We start from the raw sequence: 27,065 nt of genomic DNA on the forward strand, positions 1-27,065 counted from the left end.
ATACATTCCTTTTTCCTTAGTCCTTAGTTATCATATCCAGTTTACAATTACTTTAATAACCGTCTCATATTTTTAATTAATTAATTTACCGCCCCAATAAATAACAATTTCTTTGATTTTTACTAACGCAACACAACGTTGTTTATAATTTTTATAAATTATGAAATATATAAGGTATAATCTTTATGTATTTACATGCGATTATTCTGTAAATATAACAGATATCAAAAAACTTTAAACTGACATCGAAAGCAGGTACGTTACCCTATGAGTAAAATAGACGTAGAAATATCCAAAATATTAAGTTTATATGCCCTCATTATGTTTGACCGAATAATCGCCCGTAGGCCGTAGGTAATGAGTAGTAAACGATTACGTCGATCATACCCTGTGCGTATTTGGTGTAGAATAGAAGACAGGGTAGTTGCTTCTATCAATCGTAAAGTGAGTCAGAATGGGCAGCATTTTCAAGAGCGAGTGTTTTTTTTTTGTTTAGTACAAATACTGGCAGTGGAAGGGCAGAGGGAACAAATCTTCATTTGGAACAGTCGGCAATAAGCGATGAATACGGAATTAGGTATGCATTCACACTGGATTCTGATACACGAACGGTTCTTGCACGAGAATATAATCCATCATTACACAATACTGCCTTTAAGTTGGCTTATTTACATTATCCTCTAGCCGCCCATTCGTCAACCCTTGCCAAACAAAATAAAATTTTATTTTGTCAACACAAAGTTCAAATTAGGATGGAACAGGAGACCTTTTTATAGGTCTCTAGGCGGCTAGAGGTTATTATTGACACCTGTTTTAGACCATTTTATACTAATTCAGTTCCACTCTTAATATACTAACGACGTATTTGAATAGACAACTTAAAAGTATTAAAACGTTAGGTATTATGTACCGTTTCAAAACTAATAAATGCTTCCTATCTACTTAGCTTCCTTTCCTGAATATTATCAGGCAGTCTAATAGCCAATTAGGTTGGCAGTGCATCGTATAATGTCTCAGCCTTACTGTACAATTACGCCACCTATATTATATACTCTTTAGAGGTCTTGTGATGTGACTACGTCATAATACAGAATTGGAGCCCACTTCTCTAGTAAACATGTAGCTTATTAAATAGCTGAGGCGAGGCGTAGACTCAAGATCATGGGAAATGACCGACGAGGCTTCCTCCTCATGATTCATGGCTAGTTTAGGTCTTGCTTGAGCACAATCGCCACTTGGATTGCTGGCACAGAATAAATAATAGTACTAAGTACAGAAGACTCACTCTCTAACAAAACGCGTCTGTTACGATCAGAACAGACATGGCCGCTAGGTGGCGACAGCGCCACGCGCGGCTTATGGCAAACCCCAAAATTGGGGCCGAACGGTAGAACTTTTAGCTACCTGTAGCAAAGCGACGAAATCGCGGAGTGAGACACGCCTGTTGCTGGTGCTATCCATGACTGCAGCTAATGTATAATATTATTTTATAGATATATTTCACGGCTATTCTCTAAGAATATTGGTAACAATCGATATTAAACTTTCGTGAGACATATTTTAAACTGTTTAGACTCACTCGAGCCTAAGGAAGGACCCCGAAGCCGAAGGGCCCGAAACATGTCGCAAATAGAGACTAAAAATTCAAGTGAGTGAAACCGTTGTCGTCTAAACAGTTTAATATTGGTAACATTCCATTTCTGACCGCAGCTGTAGCACTGCCGTAGTACTACTGGTAGCGTACTGAACGCGTCGGTGTTATTGTCAATTTCCATAGTAAAATTAACAGTAGTGCAGCTGTCGTTGGAAATGGATCTGCGCAGTCTGCGGCTGCATCTAATTACCTTCAATTAGCACGTGCCTAATACTTTTTTGAAAACTTCTTTAGCGGCGCTGTGCACTTTTTGTGATGGGGAAAAAATGTTAAACTCGCGACAGGTAAGATTCGTAACACGTGACGTCACGTGTCATTGAGTTTTTCTTTATTGATTTAAATGCCATCTAGTGAGTTTCCCTCTAACTGGTACTAATATAACTCGAGTACTAACAGTGATGTGCTTAGGGGTTTCAAGTAATGCGACGAAATAACGCTATATGGCGTTAACCTCAATTATACATAGGTAGTGCAAACTTCTTTAGCGGCGCTGTGCAATGTCATTGAGTTTTCACTTCTGCCGGCACTTCCGACAACCCATTGTTTTCTTTTTTAAAAAGACGTACCTATTATACGGCAGATCAGTTTTTGATAAGTCGATTGTAACGTTCATACAGTTCTTTTACGAGTCTAGTTAAAGTGCGTGCGCACGGAGAGCGCGCGAGGCGGGCGCGCGACGCGTGGAGGCGTACGACGAGCACGTCGGCGCGCGCTGGAGGCGGCTCACGCAGCTCGTCATGGTGCCGCGACGTGTTGTACCGGTCATGCCGATTGTAACGTTCAGTTCTTTTTCGAGTCTAGTTAAAGTGCGTGCGCACGGACAGCGCGCGCACCGGCGGGGGCGCAGCGCGCGAGGCGGGCGCGCGACGCGTGGAGGCGCACGACGAGCACGTCGGCGCACGCTGGAGGCGGCTCACGCAGCTCGTCATGGTGCCGCGACGAGTTATGCCGTTCATGTCGATTGTAACGTTCATACAGTTCTTTTCCGAGTCTAGTTAAAGTGCGTGCGCACGGAGAGCGCGCGCACCGGCGGGGGCGCAGCGCGCGAGGCGGGCGCGCGACGCGTGGAGGCGCACGACGAGCACGTCGGCGCGCGCTGGAGGCGGCTCACGCAGCTCGTCATGGTGCCGCGACGTGTTATGCCGTTCATGCCGATCATTTCTGAGGGCAATAAAAAAAATTTCAATCCTTGCGTTAGAATATTAGGTCCAAATACAAGGTCGTCACTTACAACCGGCCCAATTCGAAATTTAAGATACGTCAGTTAATAGATTTAGAAAAGATATGGATTAGATGTGTCAGTGTCAAAAGTGATGTTTTTGTTTAAAGAAATGTCACATTTTATTATTCTATCTATTAACTGATGTATCTTAAAGTTCGAATTGGGCCGATAGTCACGTCAACATAAGTAATCACTTTAAGCCCTCAATTATTACGTACGCCAATATGAGGTTTATTCCTATTAAATGTGATTTTGCATGGAATTAACTGCTATGGATTTATATTGACGCATTTAAAAGGTTATAATAGCTCCGCAATACCTATACACGTGAAATATAAATGTCTCAGGGTAACCCCTTGTTGCATAATGTACTATTATGGTAGGCTGTGCATTTAATCCTTTTAAAAAGAGAAAAGGTTTTTTAAAGGTCAGACAATTCGATAGGTAAAAAGTAGGTAAATAAACATTTACTATAGCGTTATATTTATTTATGTACATTAAGCGCAGCTCAGTGTAAATAAAATAAATAGTGCCTCGAGGCGCTCTGTAGCATATTAAACGAAAGTGCCTTTGTCTATATTTTTAAATTTAAATAAAAATTGACCTACTGTGCGATGAAACGCCTAAACAGCGTTTGGTAGATGTGGAAAATCTATTTAAATAATGCTATTCGGCTGTAATTGGCATAACAAACAATAAATATACTATATTTTGTTTAATAAGGCATATTTATGAGTAAAGCAGGAAATAATTATCTAGTTATAGCTGGTCGAGCAAATCTTATTAACTCACATTTATAGACGGGTCTAACGCGAATTTTATTCAATTACCAAAAATCTTGCAAATAAAATCCAAATCAAATCAAGCAAATCTTGTCAGTAAAAAAAGGCGCGAAATTCAAATTTTCTATGGGACGATATTTTTCAAATTTACCGCCTTTTTCTACTGAAAAGATCTGCTTGACCAGCTATAAAATCTATTTTGCGTAGTGTCTAAAACTAGGTTGGTATCTTATTTTAGAAAAATATTAGCATTCTTGTTTTTAAACCTTCAGAACTTACGAGTAATTTTCCCTACTTTTAATTGTTTTCCAGTTAAATATTTTTTGTTAAAGTTTGTTTAACTTTCAAACAATTTTGCAATCTTTCACTTGTTCGGTATCAGCACTAGGAGGTAAACAACAACTTTTCCCCGTTGTAATACAAATATTTATTTCAACAGTTTGCGACGTACAAACTCCATATTTAACCAACTAGGTATGTATTATTTTATCTATCTTTATCCAAAAGAACAACAACAATTATCACCAAACTGAAATTAATTTAAATATTGCTCCGGGTTAAAGTTAAACTATACCCAAGTTGAACTGGGACGATCAATTTGCAAACTTTGTTTTACGAACTTAACAGGACAAACCATCCCGTCCTGTTAGGTACGCGCAGAATTAGGTAGGTACTTACCGACCTAATTCTGCCCGTACCTATTTGAAAGTTTATGGCGTCTTTGCTACATTTACAAATTCTTTTTGCTATTCAAAAATAACCAAATCATACATTATTCAGGCAGAATAAAGTGTCCGAAAATAGATGTATGAATAGATGCGAATTCATGATACAAATGTGCTCAGGTGGCCGACAAAACGAGTCAATCCACCTTCAGAAGTTTGACATTCAGCAACGTTTAAAACTTGAAACCAGGCAAAAGCTTTAGCTGCAGACTTTCTCGCAGAGTGAAATTGTAAAATAAATTTATTTTCCAGCGTTACTTGAATCAAGCGAGCAAAAATGGCTTTGATAGGTAACCTCTGTACGCAAATGTGCCTTATCTAGTAAAGGTGCAACCTAACCCCGGTTGGAACACCATTACCGGTGCTGTGAGACTATAATATGTTATACTAGAGTATATGTATAATCTCGAAAGAGCTTTTCGTAACGAGATTCGAGAACGGTATTAGTTTTACACGCTAGTACGTTTTACTATGGTCAGTATTTGTGTGCGACGCACTGATTTAATAGATTTAATAGGTATTTCATTCATTAAATTTAATATCAATAACCGTCAAATCGAAACCGTCGAATCGTCGAATCGTCGGGTCGAAAAGTGCTCGAGTGGAGACCACGGACTAGCAAACGCAGCGTAGGACGTCCACCCACAAGATGGACGGACGACCTTGTTAAAGCCGCCGGAAGACGCTGGATGCGGGTGGCTTCCAACCGGTACGAATGGAGGTCCAAGGGGGAGGCCTATGTTCAGCAGTGGACGTGTTATGGCTGAGATGATGATGATGATGAACCGTCAAATACACGTTGAATGTTAACACTTTTTAAACGAAAAATTATTTGAGGAGTCGCAAACAAGACCGAATAAAACTTGCGATACTTTGGAAATTATAGAAAGAATTAATTATAGAAAGTGAGCAGATTTCATTACTCTTGATGGTATTTATGGTTTGATCTGCAAACAATATTTAAAAGTCACAAAACGTCCTAGCTTACGGTATTAACATAATAAACAATACCAATAACATAATAAACAAAACCAATAACATAATAAACAACACCAATAACATAATAAACAATACCTACCTAATACAATACCCCTTAAATTAACTTTTCAATTATTAAAATTTAATTAAAGTACTATTTTTCACCACATATTGTTATTTTTATGAAACCGTTCATGTGAGTCCAGTAAAATATTTTTCTCAAACATGCAATGAAATATTGATGTTATGTTCCTTATAATAGGCTGCGAAGTATGACGTTTCAGGTGCGGCTAGGACAAAAGGTCGTTAATGGAATTTCATACAAATCTTGCAGGCCTAGGCCGGCAAAGTCCTCTTTTTTAATTTTCATTTCACAGATATTTGTGACACAGCATCGTGGCATTCATCCATTAAAAAAAAATAGAGGCTGTATTTGCTGACAATGACACTCTGCCACTACGCCTATAAAAAAAAAACAAAAAACAATGTTTGCTATAAATTTGCAGTTTTATTTGTATAAAATCAACATGAACTTAATAAATAATATATAATTAATCAAATTCTATAATTTTAAATTATAAATTTAACTACACAAATAAAAACATTTAAAATATTTCATCTAAACGTTAGCGGTAAAAAGGTCTACTCAAACACGCGTAGTTATTTTTTTTAATTGTTATGGAGGTAAAGTTGAAAAATTTTCATTCTATTTTAATTGGATTTATGGTGCGTTGTTGATTTTTTTACTTTAGTATGAGTTCCGACGAAATAATGAAATTAATATTAATTGTAATCGTAGGTGTTGGAATTGGCAGCGTAAGCAGAATTGATTTTAAATAACTTGCTGCCTCTGCCGCCAAATCAAAGACGAAGTATGTATATGGTTGCTTATGGCAATTTTATTATTTGAGAAACTAAGAAAAATGGATTACAGTTTATTAGAAACAGTTTTGTGGCATATTTTAAATGAATGTAACTACAAATTCGTCAACACTGTGGAAATTATACTTATTTACTCCATGCATAAAGCAACGATGTATGTGAAACATGATATCAACATGAAAGACTATGTAAACTTATATGACGAAAACGACAGTCAGACGGATACAAGGCGAAAAAATCAAAGATACATGAAAATATACGGGTAGTAAAAATACACGACTCGTGTAAAACATACGCGTGATAATGATATAGGTATGTTGGTTATATTTTGGGTGTAGTTTACTTTTAGTTTTTTCTATAAATAAAACTTGGGTTTCGTGGATTTTTTATTTTATTTATTTCATTGCATGTTTGAGAAAAGCACTATACATACCTTGGCGGGAAATGGGGTTGCCCGCGCTCAGACCTATCCGGCCTCGCTTCGCTCGGCCGTCTATATGTCTTCGGCCGGCAACCCCTTTCGTCCCGGCCTCTGTAGTAATGTACTATACTTGCATGAGCGACTTAATGCGATTGAATTATTTTGTTGTACGATGGATGAATAAAATAAGTTGGAAAATATCCGTACAAAATCTCGTTCCTCCAATATTGAGGTTGTTGGTAGATGGCGATACTAACGCGGCAGGTCTCAATTCCATCCATTTTGTTCGGAGTTTAGACCTCTGCTCAAAATAAATCAATAGATGGTGTCAAATAGGTATTGGAGGAACACAATTTTGTATAAACATCGTTCGTATTCTTATTTTATTCGTGCATTATCGGATTGCAACGAGTAAGTAATATTATTTCATAAATGAAATGACTCTTTAAATTAAGAATATGTGGTGATCTTACTAATATGTACAATATAATTTAGTGAAATATTAATTTGGCTGCCCAAAGCCCCCATAACGGTTATGTCCTGGCCACGACATTTATAATATTATAGTAATTAACAAACATTTCAGCGAGAACTCGCAATTAATCTGAATAAGGGCAAGTGGCTCCTGACCCCAGACTCTACTTATCTTGTTTGTATGTGTATATTTTTTCCATTAGAGGTAGGTAGGAAAAAATACATACATATATCAGGGCCATACACATTTTAATTACACTTAACTTATTCACGTCTATCCGGCATGTTATTTGTTATTTGTATTTAACTCAAAATGCGTTTCTCTATTATATCACGTTGAGCCGGTTGAGGGATAAGACTGTTGTTAAACTTGCGCTAATTAATCCTCGTCTATCCTGTAAACATCGCAAAGAGAATCAAAAGCTAGTTTCTACGCTGCACCCTTTTATATTATGTAGTGTACCTAAAGGCGGGATACATTTTTAATAGGTAGGTACTTGATATTCAAATAAGAAAAGCAAGATATATAAGCACCCAGTGGTTAACTCTTATTGTATTGTCCACACCCTTTCCCAGAAATGTTTTTGGCCCATCAACTCAAAGGTCCTTTCAAGCGTTAACACTTCTTACACCTTCCTTAATTTTGCAGTACACCATGCAGACATCTCCATCTCAAGTTTACGTATTGCTGCATCCCTGTCGTCCGTTACAAAATTCAGAATGATGTTAACAAGCTCTTATGCCCCAGTGGCCTGAATGTTTAGTTCAAACATGTACCCCGCCCTTGAGCGACTAAAGCACAGACGCCTAACGTGCTGTATATCGATATCAACACCTTTGGATAGGTATTCTGCAGATCTCTTCTGTGATTATACTAGACTACCTTTTTAGTGACCTTATTTATTTATTTAATCTTTATTGCACAAAAGAAAACCTTATAGTACAAATGGCGGAGGTAATGCCATACGGCATAGACCTTGAGACATTGAGTTTTTTTATTATGCCGTTTGTCATCACACAACTGTTGTAAATCTTCGTCTTAGAGATGTCGGCGGCCGATCGTAAGATCAGGCATATCGTGAAATTCCTAGGCATATCGTGAAACGTGAAAATCTTTGACTCGTTCCCTGAGTCGACGGAGCGCCTCGGCGCTCCTATTTCTGGGCAGTTTGCCCTTCGGGCATCTGAAGCAACCTAACGAACCTATCTTACCTATTAAGTTATTGGTTTAATGCGACTATCGTCAAAACAATACACAGGAACATTACGATCTGCCTAATCTTACGATCGGCCGCCGACAGAGACACCGCGTTAACGTTTCAACACGTTTATTTATGCCGTTTACATTTGCCCATTGAGTGAAGAATCTATTTAGATATTAATATATATTTTTTAAAAGCCACCATGAATTGTATTAATGCCATACGACCAAATAAATACATATTTGTGTTCAGGCCATCATATTGAATGTATTGATATAGCCTGTCCGATTTATATTTAAGATCAAGTTCACCATAGATTTAGGTACTATGGCGTACTTGATCTTAGGAAAGCGGACAGGCTATACCAAATACCTATACCTATATCTGAGACGACATAAGCGAAAATCGATTTCTAGAAGACTTTTAGACAATGTACCGACTAGCTTGTTTAATATTAATAGCACATAGGGTATTTACTATACTTATATACCAAATATACCTAAATCTGAGATGACATAAGTGAAAATCGATTTCTAGAAGACTTTTAGACAATATAACGACTGACTAGCTCGTCTCATATTAATAGCACAAAGGGTATTAATGTGAATAACCTACCTACAGACTTTTGGCTCGTGCAAATGGCCTAGCCAAGGTGACGATCGCTTACGCTTCGCCATCGAATCGCTTCGTGTCTCTCTATCACTCTTCCTTATTAGTGTGGCAGTGACAGTTGCGTTTCGTTCGCTACGTAGTTAGCGTTAGCGATTGGCATGTTGTCTACGGGGCCTGGTTTCATAATACGCCCACGCGCAAAGTTCTACGACTCTATAGTAGGAAAGGAAAACGGTCCGTAAATACCTGCTAATCAAGATTTCCTACAAAACAACATCAAACCCAACATCTAGAATACAAAATCATAAATATGATTGTTAAATTGTGATTGATTCTGTCACTTTTGTTGTGTTAAATTGAACGGAAGACCCAGAAAAAAATATTGGGCTCTCTTCCCCGTCGTTAAAGTGACATCAAAATCAAATGGGTTGTTCGATGACACCGCAATATTGGTTTATCGCTCCCGTTTCTTACGAGTACTTATTGCTTTATCATGTTATCGCGAAATAAATATTAGGTGTTTCACATATTTAGATCAAAACTGTTACCGACACTCACTTGTAATTTTAGTCGCTATCGGCGACATGTCATATAACAGTTGATCAAGCAAATCTTGTCAGTAGAAAACGGCGCGAAAATCATATTTTCTATGGGACGATAACCCTTCGCGCCTACATTTTTTAAACTTGCCGCCTTTTTCTATACTGACTAGATTTGCTGGACCATCCATATTTTTTTTTACATTCTGGTCCTTTGACTAAGTACAAGCAGGCTAAATTATGAACCATAATTGGTAGGCGTGGACAGTTGAAATTGTCAAAGAGTAGGTTAACCTATTGTCTTTTATATAGAAATTTCCCCTGAGACTCCTACGAGTACGTGCTTTGCAGTCTGCCTTTGGCCCTTCTGTTTCTGTCTTAAACTACCTAGACATTTATACTTCGTGCGAATGAACTGGGGCTCCTGTACTGCCCCCTATAGTTCTTGCACGCTTCCTTTAATAACCAAATATAAGAATAACATTTAATGTTGACATCTGAATTGTGTCAGGTTTTGTTTATTTTATTGTAATACACAACATACAACACATACATACATTTTCAGTGCGAGTGTGATGATATATAGCAAACGGTCAACGCCGCTAACATCATCATCACAGCTGCCAAGACAACCTGACACAATTGTCAAATAACTCACGATGTGTGTACCTATTCGTTGCCAAGTTTTATCATTTTTTTCTTTTGATACGTGCTATGTAGGTACGAGTATATGCTTGTTTATTTATTCTGAGTTTTATTACTATTACTTTTAACAGCAGCAATTTCCAGCCATGTTACACTGCGTCTAAAAAAAGCAGGCACATTAGGTGTTTGGTAATTAGAAAACTTTTTCCATTTTTACCTTTCTGATAATGTTTATTTAATGGCTGTTAAAATAGGGACACATAATCACGTTTGAGTAAAACTCGTCAATTTCAAGTTAGTACATAAAACAATGAACTACGAGTATATAAAATATGTGTCACGTCACGGGCACTCATTTATTTACGCTGAATTACAGTTTAATCAAAATTGTTAAGATTCTAAGCCAGCTTGCAATTAGCGTTACAGTGTTTGTTTGATAAAAGGCTTAGGGTGTGGCTTGTAATAAGAGCAAAAAATTAAAATATACGCCCTTTAAGTAATGAGGAATTACGTCCAAATAGTTTTAATTAATTAAAATGAAAAAATAATTTTCTGTTATTTTCTAACAAAATTAATCGAGCCAGCAATGTACTGCAGACGTTATGTGTCCAGTCGGAATACTTGACATTGACATTTACGATCGTTTTCAATAATATTGAAAATCCTATTAAATGTATTAATATTGCTTTTTAAACCTATGCAATTTTCAATTAATGTTCAGTACTTAATGTGGAAATCAACATTACTTAACAGTTTTCTTATCAAATAGGCCTAACGGACAAAAGGACAAAATGAGTAAAACGCTATAAAGTAACTTTAACTGTTTATTAAGCAGTTCCAACAAAAAATGTGCAATAAAATCACTGATAAATGATAATAACTACGCCAAACTACATGGATAACCACTTCACGAGATAACTTGCACTTTTAAAATTTTGTTAGGATGATTCTTTTTCACGACAACGACTACGAACGATGGTACAACCTGTTCTCCGTTTGAGTTCGCTCCGACACGACATCAACATGTGCAATACTGGGTGGAGGGCCTTCTCAAAAATAACGAAGAATTTCACTGCTAATTCATCTGGCTGTACAACTGCGATCACAACGAGAATCACATTTGGTGCAACCACAACCCACATTCGTAACTCTGATTTGACAATAAAGCTCGGTTTTCATTTACTGTTGTTTCGTTAAACCATATGTTTCATATTTCACGTGCATAATTGATTAGTTTACTAAATTAATATTATTAAGTATTTGTAAAGTTTGCTTTATTTTGATAAATTAGCAACTTGACGTCGATTGTCATGTATGTTGTAAGAGAGAATAGATTAAACAATCTAATGCATGGTTTAGGTCCCTGTGGAGGTTTATTACAATATTTATGATATTTTGAAAGGTGACGTACCCCGGCAGAAAACAGTTGTAGAGTTGGACCAAAAAAAGTCTGCAGCGGATTTGATAGCCCACGCAGAGCATGTGTCATTTATACGTCATAATTTCATAGAAGTTTGACGTTTAAAATAACACTTGCACTGCTGGGGCTATTAAATTCGCTGCAGACTATTCTGGGTATGACTTTAAACAAACAGTTTTTACGTATGCTGTCTTTATTATGAATACTTTTTATTTAAACCATCTTCTTCTTCTTCTTCCTCGCGTTATCCCGGCATTTTGCCACGGCTCACATAGGAGCCTGGGGTCCGCTTGACAACTAATCCCATGATTTGACGTAGGCACTAGTTTTTACGAAAGCGACTGCCATCTGACCTTCCAACCCAGAGGGGAACCATATTTAAACCATAAACATAATAAATATCAAATTTACAATAAAATGTAACCTAAAATTAAAACAACCTACAAAACTAACGCCTTAAAATGAAAATACAAATTGAAATTAAAAACTAAACTAGATAGATAGGTACCGTCTTTATTATTTCTATGGCCTGAGTTACACTTGTAAGTTTTACTTACGTAAGTAGGGACAAAGCTATTTGTTAGAATGAGATAACGATATTCATCTCTCATTCTGTAGTATAGCCGTGTCCCTACTTACGTAAGTAAAACTTACAAGTGTAACTCAGGCCTATGAACTGGCAATAATAGAAAGGGACACACTGATCCTGTTGTCGCTAGAGTCAGACCAATAATTGTCTGCAGCGGATTTGATAGCCCACGCAGTGCAAGTGTTATTTTAAACGTCAAACTTCTATGAAATTATGACGTATAAATGACACTTGCACTGCGTGGGCTATTAAATCCGCTGCAGACTTTTTTTGGTACGACTCTATCTTTACCGTCTCGTTGCTCTTTACTTTGAACTAACTCTTTTGCATAACTTTTGTAAACTCGCTCAGGCTTATGCCGGCTGTACACTTTCCGCGAGACACCTCGAGACAGGCCGAGAGCGAGTGTGTACAGACTGCTCTCGTCTTGTCTCGGTCTTCCTTGTCTCGTCTCGCCGTTCTCCGATTGTCATGTGGTCGGCTTTTTCCGGCCGAGTCAAAGGGTCTCGCTGCTCTTGCGAGGGCAGCGAGCCAGGGCATGTACACCCTCATTGTTAAAACAGAAATTTGTGTAACTACCCGACCAAAACCTACGAACAAATTGGGGCAAGCCATCACGAATGCAAATTACGTATGTTAAATATTATTATCAATAATTACCCGGTGTGTTTCTGTAAAGACGTTTTGGTGATCAGCCGTTAAAATGTGGTCCAACTAGACTGAATTGCAGTTTACATAACCATTTCGACAAGCTACCAAAACTATTCAATAAAAATTTTGGAACTTTGGAAACTTTCTTTCATAAGTAGAACTATCTAACACGTAGTCAAATGACGCAACGTACTTGTAAATGGAATAGTAATATCATTTTGGCCACGTGTAAGGGTGGTATTCGACCTGTCCAATGTGTATTTTGTCTCACATTTTGCTTAATGGCAGAGTGAGACAAAATGACAAAAAATTGGACAGATGGAATACCACCCTTAGCTACGCCTATTGCTTCATGTAAATAATTACATCACATGGAAAAAATAATAAACAAAAACGTATAGTTACTGAGTTTATTAATCTTGAACAACTACATAACACAAGTACTTACATTTCACAACTAACAAATTAATAACAAACACTTTTCAGTTTCCATTCATAATCTTGGCCGATAAATTGCTTTTTCGATAATACGATGTATTATTAGGTATCCTTATTCTTTCAAATGACTCTGTTATGAATCAGGTAGGTACTTTTTCTCCTCTAATACGACTTCTGTGACAGATCCATAGAATACACATAGTTCTGTTTTTTTTTGGTACTGGTGGTTGTCGAAATTGCGGACTATTCTTTAGTATAACGCCATGCTGACTCGCATATCACCGCCTGCACGCTGGCGGAGGCTGCACCGCCGTCCCGGGCCCCGGACAGGCTCGTTGTCCCGCAAACGTGGCACTACGTTCAACGTTGACGATGACACTGTCAGTCTGCCTCCGATCAGGAAATCGTTTGCGGTGCAACAGCTTGGTTTGAACTTCTTCTGGCTCCACCGTTCAATCATGTAATTCCATCATAAACAAGATTGGATTACATAAATAATTGTTGTGCATTCGCTTGACAGTTGTCAATATTGACAAAGTTCAAAGCATTTTTCAAATAGGTAGGTAATGAAGTTAAGTGTTTTATGGAGGTTTTTATTACGAAAATAAATTATTTTAAAAAATATTTTATTTACCATTACATAGCAAAAAAAAGTATTTCGAGTTTGTCAACAAAACATAACGTGTCATTGCATATTGAATGAGTTCTGACTTCCTAATAATAAGAGCTACTTTACTCTGTATTCATTTTTAAAATAACTTGTACTAAAAGGCGCGTACCAAGACGTCCCGGTACCATGACATCTTACGACAGTTAAGCGACCGTAACGCAATGTTAAAATCCATTGCGTGCTAAACTTGACTTTAAATTAAAATTTCTCCTAAATTAAGAATTTTGAACCATCGGGACCACTTGGTGGTAACTTTGGGTACTCCAATGAATCTCCAGTTTGATTTTTTGCTCTTATTACAGGCCACACCCTGTATTCGGCTTGCCATGGTGCAACTCAGCTGAAACGAGTGAAAACAATGAAATTATATCGCGGTAGACCCGTTCGTGTGATTAAATATCTGTACCAGACATATAAGTTATTGTGGCATAAACGAGTGTTTGAGAAAATGAAACGTCGATAAATCATAGATTATTATTTAACATATGTGACTTCTACTTACTATAGGTAAGTTACCGAGGAATTTCAATAATTCCAATCAATTACAAAGCGCTACATAATTTCTTTATGACATATATTTAGTACTTAAAAATTAAAACGTAAAGTGTAGTACTTACATATTTTTGGCACAAAAAGAGAACAAGACGAACGTGTTGTGCATTTCGCGGTAGCAGTTTTCTTATAAAATGTAATAAATATCTAAGTACATAAAGTTAAAGTAACATCGATAGAGTCTGGCTACTTAAATTTTACACAAATGTTTGGCGGAAAATTCAAAAAATCTTGGGCTGGTCACACTTTGTGTAGTAGGAATTATAGTTTTGATGCTAGAAAATATTTTTGATTTCTGTGCACACGTAAGGTACCTAAGGATATAAGTTAAATATACGTTGACGTGCATCAAACTCAGCTTACATAATTTCTACCACTATGTAAAGTACAGTCAACGATTTATAAACACATATGTTAACACTTTCTCGCCATATACCATTGTAACAAGGCGAAAAATGAAAAGTAGTGTAAATAAGACCTAGCGCGATAATACCGTAAATATCCATCACCAAAAAAATACATAAGTATTATGCCAAATATGCTAAATGCTAAGTATCAAAATATTTATAAAGCACCAACCTCCTAATTTGTTTACATTTGTTTAGGAGTTGTAAACATTGCAGCATTTCTCGTTACACAACGCTACACGTCGACTTCGCACGTTGTCGTAATTATTTACGAGATTAAATAATAGTTTGCGAACCTCACACAGTATGGACATTATTAATATTATTTAAAATAAACCCCTTAAACCGCAAACAATTTGAATGAATGACATAAATTGACAACTGACTTTTAGCTTTTTTTTTAAATCATAGACAAATGGTGATACAACAACGAAATATCTGTCAACAATTTTTGGCTAGCCAGACTAACAGATATGTCGATATTTCATTTGGTCAGTCACTTTATTTTGCCATAAAAACTTCTATGTCTAACAGTACAAAACGCGATAGTTTAAAGCAGCGGTCGGCAACCTTTTAGCAGCCAAGGGCCAAATAGTAGTTACCGAAGTTGACGCGGGCCGCAGTTTGGTAATATTTATGACTTTATCAGACATTGTCGTTATCAATATTACATACAAAATAGCCAGGGAGGCTCGCAGGCCGCAAGTGAGAGGTTCGCTGGCCGCCATTTGCCGGCCGCTGGTTTAAAGTGTTATACTTAATGCCATAACAAGTAAAGGGCTCTTGTATCACTATCAACTGAACTTATTTTTACCCAACAGCGCAATGCAAAGGAGGTTATGTGTTTACCAGTCTATGTATCTATGGATGTGTGTTCCGTTGTGACACTATAGTTCGTTTTTTAAGCATTAGAAATAAGGTAAACAATCTTGATGTGTCTTTTAATTGAAAAACACATTTTAAAAATGCGGCAAATATATAACAATAATGAATCTAATACGATCTTTTATATTCTTCTGCTTTCATAAGTAATAGTTTTTGATTTTTAAAAAGCGTTTTTCAATTAAAAAACACGTCAAGATCGCTTACCTTCTTGTAAGTCTTTCTAATGCTAAAAAAATTAACTATAGAGACCACACGCATTCGCCGATTCTTTTTTTAGGGTTCCGTACCCAAAGGGTAAAACGGGACCCTATTACTAAGACTTCGCTGTCCGTCCGTCCGTCCGTCCGTCCGTCCGTCCGTCCGTCCGTCCGTCCGTCCGTCCGTCCGTCTGTCACCAGGCTGTATCTCACGAACCGTTGAAATGTTCACAGATGATGTATTTCTGTTGCCGCTATAACAACAAATACTAAAAACAGAATAAAATAAAGATTTAAATGGGGCTCCCATACAACAAACGTGATTTTTGACCAAAGTTAAGCAACGTCGCGTCGGGAGGGGTCAGTACTTGGATGGGTGACCGTTTTCTTTTTGCTTTTTTTTGTTTTTTTTTTTGCATTATGTTACGGAACCCTTCGTGCGCGAGTCCGACTCGCACTTGCCCGATTTTTTTTTCAATTTATTTGGGACAAAAATATATGTATAGCGCAAGGTAACAATACAAATGATATATGTAAAAGTAAAATTAACAAAGCTACAGTTACAAATTCATATGAGCATGTTAATTTGCAACTGCACCCACAAACCTATTTTATTTTGTAACTAGAAGTAGTACTATACAGTTTAATGAGAGAGTAAAAACAGTTTAAACAGCATGGCACATCGGGGCAACTTTTAATTATATTTTGTTTGAAGCAACTGAATCAAACTCTTTTTTTTTTATACACAATGCCAGAGAACATGAAAATGTCAATTTCATTAAAATACTAATTGTAACATTTAACCAGCCTGTAAAGGGGATCACGTTCTCCAGCGTGGGTGCGACAGCGCGATTCTGCAAACAGCTGGTGCTTATGGCTCCTCTACGCGATGGGCCAACCTAGGCCACTCCAAGGGACGCAGCTATGCGGTAGAATGAGATAGCAATATCACTTGCTCCCTCTAACGCATAATTGCGTCCCTTGGAGTGGCCGGCGTTGGTCCATTGTGTAGAGGAGCCATTACGCGCAGCGCGCTCGTTGGTACGCGGTAGCAAATAGGTGCGCTCAGGCTGGGACAGTCAGTTATGACATAGATTATAAAGGAACATCGCGTCCAGAAGGAGGCGTTGGTTATGTAAGTTGAGTAATTTGAGTACTTATCGAGTAGCTGAATTAGTGAAATCCGAGTTTGCTTCAGTCAGTTGTGGAATAAATGTTGCTCTTTTTCTGTTTTTTGCTTATAGTTAAAAAACGGAACGTACGACGGAAAATTTGCTCTATAATCAATATAATCATACTGTTACATCTGAGGATCTGAAATAGTACATTTCTACAGAGGCCGGGACGAAAGGGGTTGCCGGCCGAAGACATATAGACGGCCGAGCGAAGCGAGGCCGGATAGGTCTGAGCGCGGGCAACCCCATTTCCCGCCGAGGTATGTATAGTGCTTTTCTCAAACATGCAATGAAATAAATAAAATAAAAAATCCACGAAACCCAAGTTTATATTAATAGGAAAAACTAAAAGTAAACTACACCCAAAATATAACCAACACGTACCTATATCATTATCACGCGTATGTTTTACACGAGTCGTGTATTTTTACTACCCGTATATTTTCATGTATCTTTGATTTTTTCGCCTTGTATCCGTCTGACTGTCGTTTTCGTCACATAAGTTTACATAGTCTTTCATGTTGATATCATGTTTCACATACATCGTTGCTTTATGCATGGAGTAAATAAGTATAATTTCCACAGTGTTGACGAATTTGTAGTTACATTCATTTAAAATATGCCACAAAACTGTTTCTAATAAAATGTAAGCCATTTTTCTTAGTTTCTCAAATAATAAAATTGCCATAAGCAACCATATACATACTTCGTCTTTGACTTGGCGGCAGAGGCAGCAAGTTATTTAAAATCAATTCTGCTTACGCTGCCAATTCCAACACCTACGATTACAATTAATATTAATTTCATTATTTCGTCGGAACTCATATTAAAGTCAAAAAATCAACAACGCACCATAAATCCAATAAAACAGAATGAATATTTTTCAACTTTACCTCCATAACAATTTAAAAAATATAACTACGCGTGTTTGAGTAGACCTTTTTACCGCTAACGTTTAGATGAAATATTTTAAATGTTTTTATTTGTGTAGTTTTATAATTTTAGGTTAATTTTATTCTAAATTTGTGTAGTTAAATTTATAATTTAAAATTATAAAATTATAGAATGTATTATTTATTAAGTTCATGTTGATTTTATACAAATAAAACTGCAAATTATAGCAAACATTGTTTTTTGTTTTTTTTTTTATAGGCGTAGTGGCAGAGTGTCATTACGAACCATAAAGCAAATACTGCCTCTAGTTTTTTTTAATGGATGAATGCCACGATGCTGTGTCACTAATATATGTGAAATGAAAATTAAAAAAGAGGACTTTGCCGGCCTAGGCCTGCAAGATGTGTATGAAATTCCATTAACGACCTTTTGTCCTAGCCGCACCTGAAACGTCATACTTCGCAGCCTATTATAAGGAACATAACATCAATATTTCATTGCATGTTTGAGAAAAGTACCTTAATATGAATTCGTAGTCAAACATTGTAAAATATGGTCGCCACTTGGAAAATCATGGATTTTTTTTGGGTAAAATCATGTTAAAATCCTAATTATTTTTTACCAAAGTCTCATTTATAGCGACCTTGCTGATACATACATTGATTTTGACGGTGGGATCCTTCTACATCGAATGGTTTTGTCAATCCAAGGTAAAATGTATAAAAGGTTAATTAATACCTCAAAACGCTTTTTTGGCTCGAGTTTGACTGGCCTAGAAGAATATAATCTTGCCTGGATTTACTTGTCGTGTATGACACATGACACATTACACCCTTTTACTTATTTTATATGTAATTATCTACATGGAAATAAGCATGTAAGTACTCCATGAAAATGGATAGGCATAACGTAATTGCAAAGAGGACATAAAGGCACATTAGCACAGTCGTAAAAGATGACAGTCTCTCGGAAAGTACTCAGCACACGCAATTTTGATGCTATTAAAGTCATATTGCCTGCCGTGAGTAGGGGGCTGTCCATAAATTACGTCATCGATTTTTGACGATTTTTGACCCCCCCACCCCTATAATCATCCGAAAATCATGTTTCAAATGACCCCATTTCCTCCTACTTCATGCTACCGTCATCCGATGTCCAGACCCCCCCCCCCTAATTTGAAATGACGTAATTTATGAATAGTCCCTAGGTGGTACACCTTTGTTAACGAATTATTATATGCGTACCTTACTTATACAAGATGATTTTTAATCGGTGATCAGGAACATTTTTTTCAAAATCAGTAATTGATGTAGATCACGTTGAAATCGTAATTACATGGAAAGAAACTTGTTTTTTTTTATCATAATTTTAATTTTGAGATCAATTTTATCTTAAAATCCTTGTCACTCTACTAATCTGTATCTGTGAGTTGCCTTTTTACAAACTTAATGGCAATTGATAATTTATGAGTAATAACTTGTCATTGTCATATGAATAAAAAAGTCACAGATCCGTCTTTCCGTCGCCGTCCCGACATATCGATGGCACTTGACGTCGTAGTTACCTCATGTATTTGTGATGACCATTGGTAACCAGTGGTTATTAGTTTTAATTATGTTTTAACTTTTAATTAATTAAACAATGAGATAATTGCGTGAGACCTAGCCTAATGAGTTTAATTTGGGCTAGATATTAATATTTTTCTTCTCCTTATCACAAATTAAAAATCATTGTGTATATAGTAGATAAAGTAGAGAAGTACCTATTAGAAAAATATCACAGATTATTCAGCCTTCGTTAAATACTGTTGCTCTGTATATGACGTACGAAATGCATTACTGTAGAATACAATCTATACAAAGTCTGAAGACTAACCTGACATCGGCAACCCATCACACATACTTGATCTGTGACAGGAGCGGTGAGTGACTTCCAGTCTCATGCATAACAGTCCAGCTAATGCCTGTGAACAAAAGACAAAGTCTGAAGTAGATTCTATGATAGCAGTAGCAAATTAAGGTATATATCCAGTAATATCCGTAATTTATAACATAACTACGTCGAAATGGAAGGTAAATTTTAAAATAAATACTATTTTATAGTGTGAATTCGAGTAAGCATAGGTAATTGTAGGTAAGTCTACCGTAACTACTGCACTTTTTATGCAACAGTTTGATAATGTAGCCATTAAAAAGCAGTTTATAGCTGGCCCCAGTAGGCTATATGTACTATACAAAGTGGAATCCTGTTTGAACCCGCGGCGGTAGCGCGCGTTCATGTAGCAGTAGATGATGGAGTTGTAGCAGGAGTGGCTCATGGCCAGCCAGTGGCTCGCGAACCACACGTACGGCATGCCCGGCCACGCGCCCCACTCCGCGTCGCTCTCGTGCGTCGTCCACAACACCTGTGCCACAATACAAGATGCAGACCTGTTTGAACCCGCGGCGGTAGCGCGCGTTCATGTAGCAGTAGATGATGGGGTTGTAGCACGAGTGGCTCATGGCCAGCCAGTGGCTCGCGAACCACACGTACGGCATGCCCGGCCACGCGCCCCACTCCGCGTCGCTCTCGTGCGTCGTCCACAACACCTGTGCCACAATACAAGATGCAGACCTGTTTGAACCCGCGGCGGTAGCGCGCGTTCATGTAGCAGTAGATGATGGGGTTGTAGCACGAGTGGCTCATGGCCAGCCAGTGGCTCGCGAACCACACGTACGGCATGCCCGGCCACGCGCCCCACTCCGCGTCGCTCTCGTGCGTCGTCCACAACACCTGTGCCATAATACAATCATTAAATGAAATCAACAATAAGTATAGTATGAAAAGACAAAATAATGTAGCCACCATCGAATAGATTTAAGAAGGTTATATTATCGCATTGGCGTTTTGTTGAAATGAAAACTTCTTTAGCGGGGCTGTGCACTTTTTGTGATGGGGAAAAAATTTTAAACTCGCGACAGGTCACGTGACCGACAGATTGAAAATCCGTAAGACGGACACGTGACCTGATTGAAAAACTGTTACAATGTGATTGAGTTTTCACTTCTGCCGGCACTCCTGGAGTGCAACCCGTTGTTTTTTTTGCAGGTGAGGAAAGTAGGCAGGTCTGCTCCTTCTTCCTGGCGTTATCCCGGCATTTTGCCACGGCTCATGGGAGCCTCGGGTCCGCTTGACAACTAATCCCATGATTTGACGTAGGCTTTTACGAAAGCGACTGCCATCTGACCCAGACCAACATTCCAACCCAGAGGGGACAACCTAGGCCTTATTGGGATTAGTCCGGTTTCCTCACGATGTTTTCCTTCACCGAAAAGCGACTGGCAAATATCAAATGATATAAATCAAATATGAAAGTAGGCAGGTACAGACACCTAAGATAAGTAGGTACCTACTAGTAATTAAAAGTTAAACCTGTCTTAATCCCTTCTAATAGGTCATAAAATTAATTGATCAGTTATGACCTATTTAAATTATTGCCTAGGTAAATTTGTCAAGATAACGTCTAACTGTTCCTTTCCCTCACTTTGAAAACATACAAAAGGATAAGTAGGCGCTTTATATATAGATTATAATGGTTAAAATGAAATTGTAAATGCTTGGCTTACAACGTGTGTAATCGGCAATTGTAGGTAATATGCACTTACTATAAACACGTTTAGTGGCAACCAGCAAATTGTAAACACAGCTACTACCATCACCATCATCTTGATCATCTGCAAACAACATCATTATTAAAACAAAAGATAGATGAAATCTTTACATACGTCTTATAGTTTTTCTATAAACGTTATTTGTGAGACAAACGCAGCAATGTCTATAATATTTTCACGTGAAATTTAAAAATAAGCACACACCTTATAAAATACTTATACCTATTCTATAGGCCGACAAAACAGTTCAACTGAAGATTCAGCATTATAATATTCCTAGCAATTGATTCGGTTAAATTATGTTCTAATGTATGGGCAAGAAAAACAAATTATATAAGGGGGGGGGGGTTGCGTCAGGGGGAGGGGACGGGACGCTAGCCTGCGTAAAACACCATACCCAAAGGTATCATACTACATTCATAGATGGCTATAATTAGTTTTTCAAAAAACACAATTTGACCGAATCAAATAAGCACATTCGATTTATCGATAACTAAATATCAATTTTCCTTTATAGTTACAATAGGTACGTAGGTACTTGATTAATTCAAAAACTTCAAAAGATTATTTGTCCGATCCTTAAATATATGTAGAGCAAACGTGATGGCCATGCACTTTATGAATTAATTCCATTCATAATGCGTCTATGCAAATCGGTAGCTCGCTGTATGCACAAATTGCACAATATATTATATTTATGTAAATGTATTCAAACTTCAAACTAAAATTACAACTTATCGAGTTATGCGTATTCACTTTCAAGACACGTAGGTACATCTTGATGTTTTATTAAATATATCGTACCACGAACATTGTCTAAAAATATAGTACCTACAGCAAGACAACATTGTACAAATACCATGTTATCATAATATACTCCGCCTCCCGTCTTTTCGTGGTCACGTGACTGACACAAGCCTACGTCATCATACGAGAGCGCTATATGATAATATGCGATAGCGCTATATATAGCGGCCATGTTATTGTGATGTAGGCTTGTGTCACGCTGGGAAGAGAAGACCATGTTTTATTAGACTAATGGCAAATACGTTCTATCTTATAATTTAAAGTACATTAGACAATTATGCAACTAAAATATTAACAGTGCACCATTCCACTAACCCGGGGCTAACCGGGAATTACCATGGTTACCAGTACAATTTTACACTGGGTTAACGGTTTAACCGCTTAACTCCGGGTTAGTGGGATGTTGCATGTGGCGCTAAGTGTGTTAACTTTAACTGTAAAATTAAGTGCTATAAAAATAATTATAGTAGTATACCCTATAATGGACGTGGAACCAGTAATGGGACAAAAAAACATAATTCCTCTAAAATAAGTATCTAAAAGTAGTTTATAAACACTGGCTGTATATTATCATAAATAAGAGTCCTAGAGCTGTTTCAGTTTGAAGTTTCATTAAATTTGGTTGCTTTTTAAGAAATTGGCGTCAACCCAAAAGTTGTCGTGTCACTGAAAAAAAATACCACTACGAATTCTTAACAACTTCGCTAAGAGAGGTGAGTTAATTTATTAAATTTCAATTAATTAATACTTGATGAAAACTAGAATGTGTTTTGTTAATTGCATTTACCATGAGATAAGGTATACAACACACTATGTTGTGACTCCACAGATGTAAAAAAATAGTGGTATTTGGCTCAATCCCATTATAGGAGCTGTAAAACTGCGTACCTCCTATGATGGGACAATTGACAGAATGATGCTTACCATGCCATAATATCATATTTAAACAATACAGAAGTAAAATGAAGTTACGAAATATGTCAATCGAAATCGAAAGGAGGTATTCTCGGACTTCGGATAAATTAATATCGTTTTTCCAAACTTTTATTTAACTTGCCCTGTTAGTTAGTGTGGGTCCAATCTTGGTAGCTGAATTTGAGCCACTTTTCGATTTCCGATTCAGTTGAAATTTTGTGTAAGTACGTAATTAAGTATGTAAATCGGATGATAATGCAATATTATGATAACATGGACCTAATCTGATGATGGAGACAGGAGGTGGCCATGGGAACTTTATCGCAATAAACCCTAACTAATTGTGTTTGGGTATATTAGAATTGTCTCGATGGATCTAATACAATAATAATTGGCTGTGGAAAGAAAAATACATTCAGCAATAAAGCTTATACCAAAAATTGATTTTTTTTCCGTAACTTATTCCCCATTTCAATATTTTATACTGATAGAGCAATGTCCATTATAGGGGGCCCATTACTGGATCCACGTCCATTACCGGGGGCCCATTACTGGAGCTTTGGTGTCCATGACTGGAGAAAAAAAGCATAGTTTTAATTTGTTAAATATGTGGAAACTAATTGCTGTATCTTTGATACAACAAGCCTAAAACATGAAAGACGGATAGGACTTTCATCTTTTAACACGCTAAGCGGTAGACCATTTACATGTATACGGGAAATATCATAAATACTCCAAATTTCCTCTTAAATGTCCCATGACTGGTGCTGTTACTATACGCCACTGTTATTTTTACAACTTTTTAGGACACCATTTTAATCTCATTACTGTTGTTTCTTTTTTGTTTCCGGGTTTTTATTTCAACTTGCAAAGCCGTTTGGCAGTAATGAATGAAATCGCTCACGCGGCCCACGCACAAAAACGACCGAGTTTAAACTTTTTCCGTAAAAATAGACACCTACTTTACTTCAAACTCGTTAATACAATGAGACAATGACGTAAAAGTTTTCGTTGAAAAACACTCAAGCACACGTCGCGTGTCCAAAATACAAGATGTTCAGTTTAGTAAAAGGATTAAGGTGCAGCGGGACAATTTAGACTACGGGTTAATTTCAACTAATCGAAATATCTTCCATGTTTTGCATTATTAACTAGAGTCACACATAACACATCTTTTTCGCTATCTGGACATATGTGGCACTCTAGTTAAATATAAAACACGGAAGATATTTCGATTAGTTGAAATTACCACGCAGTCGAAATTGGTCTACTTAAAGTACCTATTTCATAAAGCTATTATTGATTTTTATCAATGAGTAAAGGCTTTCTTTATTGTTCAAAAACAGATGAGAAAGTATTTTATCCACAACAGTGGCAAAGAAATATGATGCATAATTATTTAGAGCTGTTTCTTGAAGTGGTGTTTCACTCGGTAGTTTGTCTTGAAATCATCGCAACGCTCAATATTTAGCTTACTCGGGTATCATATTAGGACGAGGAGTTAAACAACAACTTTTCCCCAGTAAGTAATGGTAGGTAATTTTTGTGGTACAATTTCAATTAACCAGAATTGTGCGCGTGTCAGCGGCTGCCCTACACAACAACATATAGGTACATAGTTATCCCTTAAATGCAATGTCCTTTATGGCAAAGAATGTGGAAGGTCGAGAGTTTATGCCTCCTCGGAGCTCAATTGTACTACTGATTCTGTTAAACAAATGCAAAAAGACGAGCAATGGTTATGTGCCTCCTCTATCCCGTTGCCAATTTAAGGGTTATGTTATGTGCGTTTACGTGTGCGCATCGTGGACAGTAGAACAAGTTAGTGTAACTTATAACAGGCGAGCTGTAAAAAGTGATGCGAACTCACCTTCCGCTTAGAGCGCTGCATACGCGTGTCACGTGCGCTCTGCGCCTCGCCGGGCGGGCGTCCGCCCCACACGGCGTGCGCGATGCGCGCGTACGTGCACACGAGCGCGCACAGCGGCAGCGCGAACTGCAGCGCCAGCAGAGCGCACGTGTACTGCGTACTCTGCTCGACCCGTTCCCACTGTTCGAGGCAAATGTCTCTGGGAAAATTACATAATATTATTCCCTTAAAACTATTTCAATAAAAAACGACAACATTTTTCAATTTTATCAACACTCACGTATTTACTCACGCTTGACATATTTTATACCACTCCGTCGGCCTTTGGAGTGTCGATACAACGGGGATTGGAGCAGCTGTGGCGAGTGCGCCTCCCCACACGGCTGCCACCACGAGCTTGGCGGCAGCTTTTCCTAAGCGCGGCCGAAGCGGGCGCATTATAGCCATGTAGCGGTCGATGGAGATGGCGAGCAGCGTGTACGCGGACACGAGCACGGACACGGCCTGCGAGTAGTTCACCACCTTGCACATGACGGCGCCGAAGGGCCAGTAGCGCAACACTAACATCGACACGAATGAGAACGGCACGCAAAACAGAGTCATCAGAATATCCCCAACTGCTAAATTCACTATAAAGTAGTTCGTCACCGTCTTCATGCGCGGTGACGTCTGCACCACGAAACACACTAGCCCGTTGCCCGCGAGGGCCACCACAAACACTGTGCAGTACATAAAGTAAACACACGCTTGAAACAGCGGTGACGTCAGGAAATCCCCCGTCGAAGTGCTCGCTGAACACCAGCTCTCGTAGTCCGCCCATGTCTCGTTCGTATACGCTGTAGAATTTTCTTCGAATGAGACATTTTTATTTAATCCATTGTTTCGTCTCGGCTCATAAATTTCAAATTCATATTCTGTATGATTGATGCCATACATTATGTGGTTTTTCACATCCTTGAGGTTCTCCGAGACCTGAAAAGAAACGTATGTATAAACGGTTTGGAGTAATAAGCACGTTTCGAGGCCAATTCGAACTTTGGGAATCTAGTCCTGATCTGTACTTTACATTTTACTTGATATTTTGGCAGTTGTCCGAGTGTTCGCCCGCACTTGTACTTATAATATTGGTAATAGCGGGATACACAGCAAACAAAAACAGATTAATATGTGACTTTTAAAGTTTCAATAGGCCTCCTGGTGTGAGTGTTTTATAATCAGATGTAACAGTAATGCGAGTATAAATTGGGCGTTACGTTGCGGCGCGTGTGTCGGGAGCGAAAGCCAGCTGTAAATAATGTTGCCTAAAGCCATAATTCGGACTGTGTTTACTGTGTGCCAGCTTTCGCAAACACCGTGCTGTGGCATTTGTTTACGCCTGTTTACGCCAACGTCGCGTCTTAGTTTACAACACAGACAAAACATCCTCCAGACTGAGCAGTCGTCGCGCTACCCCCTCTGCCACGCATACCTACAGTAATTTTACTCCATGTTCGAGTCGAAAGTGTCTTTGCGTGACGTCCGTGTATTTGAACGGACCAATCACGGCACGGGACTTTGCTCACCTCGTCCTACGCACCCCCGCATTTTTGGCATTATCGGTTGTATAAAATAATTGCTCTAAACTCGGTCTAGAGGATTCCTAGTCTATGGTTTACACGATACGTCTCATTTATTTGGTTATCTTCATGATAATTTGTAATTTTGATCTGTTAGTGTTAATAGTTAGTTACTAGGAGTTATAAGTTCAAGAGAAGAAGGTTAACATAGCTACAATCATGTATATGGTGAAAGTTGTAAAATATCTACAAA

General features: G+C 37.9%; 1 protein-coding gene across 1 annotated transcript; it reads right to left on the reverse strand.

The window, feature by feature from the left end:
- Positions 1-2,640: 2,640 nt before the first annotated feature.
- LOC134664825 (RYamide receptor-like) lies at positions 2,641-26,227 on the reverse strand. Its single transcript, XM_063521561.1, has 6 exons — positions 25,549-26,227; positions 25,257-25,455; positions 21,659-21,727; positions 20,628-20,786; positions 19,890-19,977; positions 2,641-2,815 (listed from the first exon to the last, which is right to left on the reverse strand). The coding sequence occupies exons 1-6, from the start codon at positions 26,190-26,192 to the stop codon at positions 2,646-2,648; spliced, it is 1,329 nt and encodes a 442-aa protein (XP_063377631.1). The 5' UTR covers positions 26,193-26,227; the 3' UTR covers positions 2,641-2,645.
- Positions 26,228-27,065: the final 838 nt, after the last annotated feature.

Source organism: Cydia fagiglandana, chromosome 5 (assembly GCF_963556715.1).
Source record: "Cydia fagiglandana chromosome 5, ilCydFagi1.1, whole genome shotgun sequence".
NCBI classification, from domain to species: domain Eukaryota; kingdom Metazoa; phylum Arthropoda; class Insecta; order Lepidoptera; family Tortricidae; genus Cydia; species Cydia fagiglandana.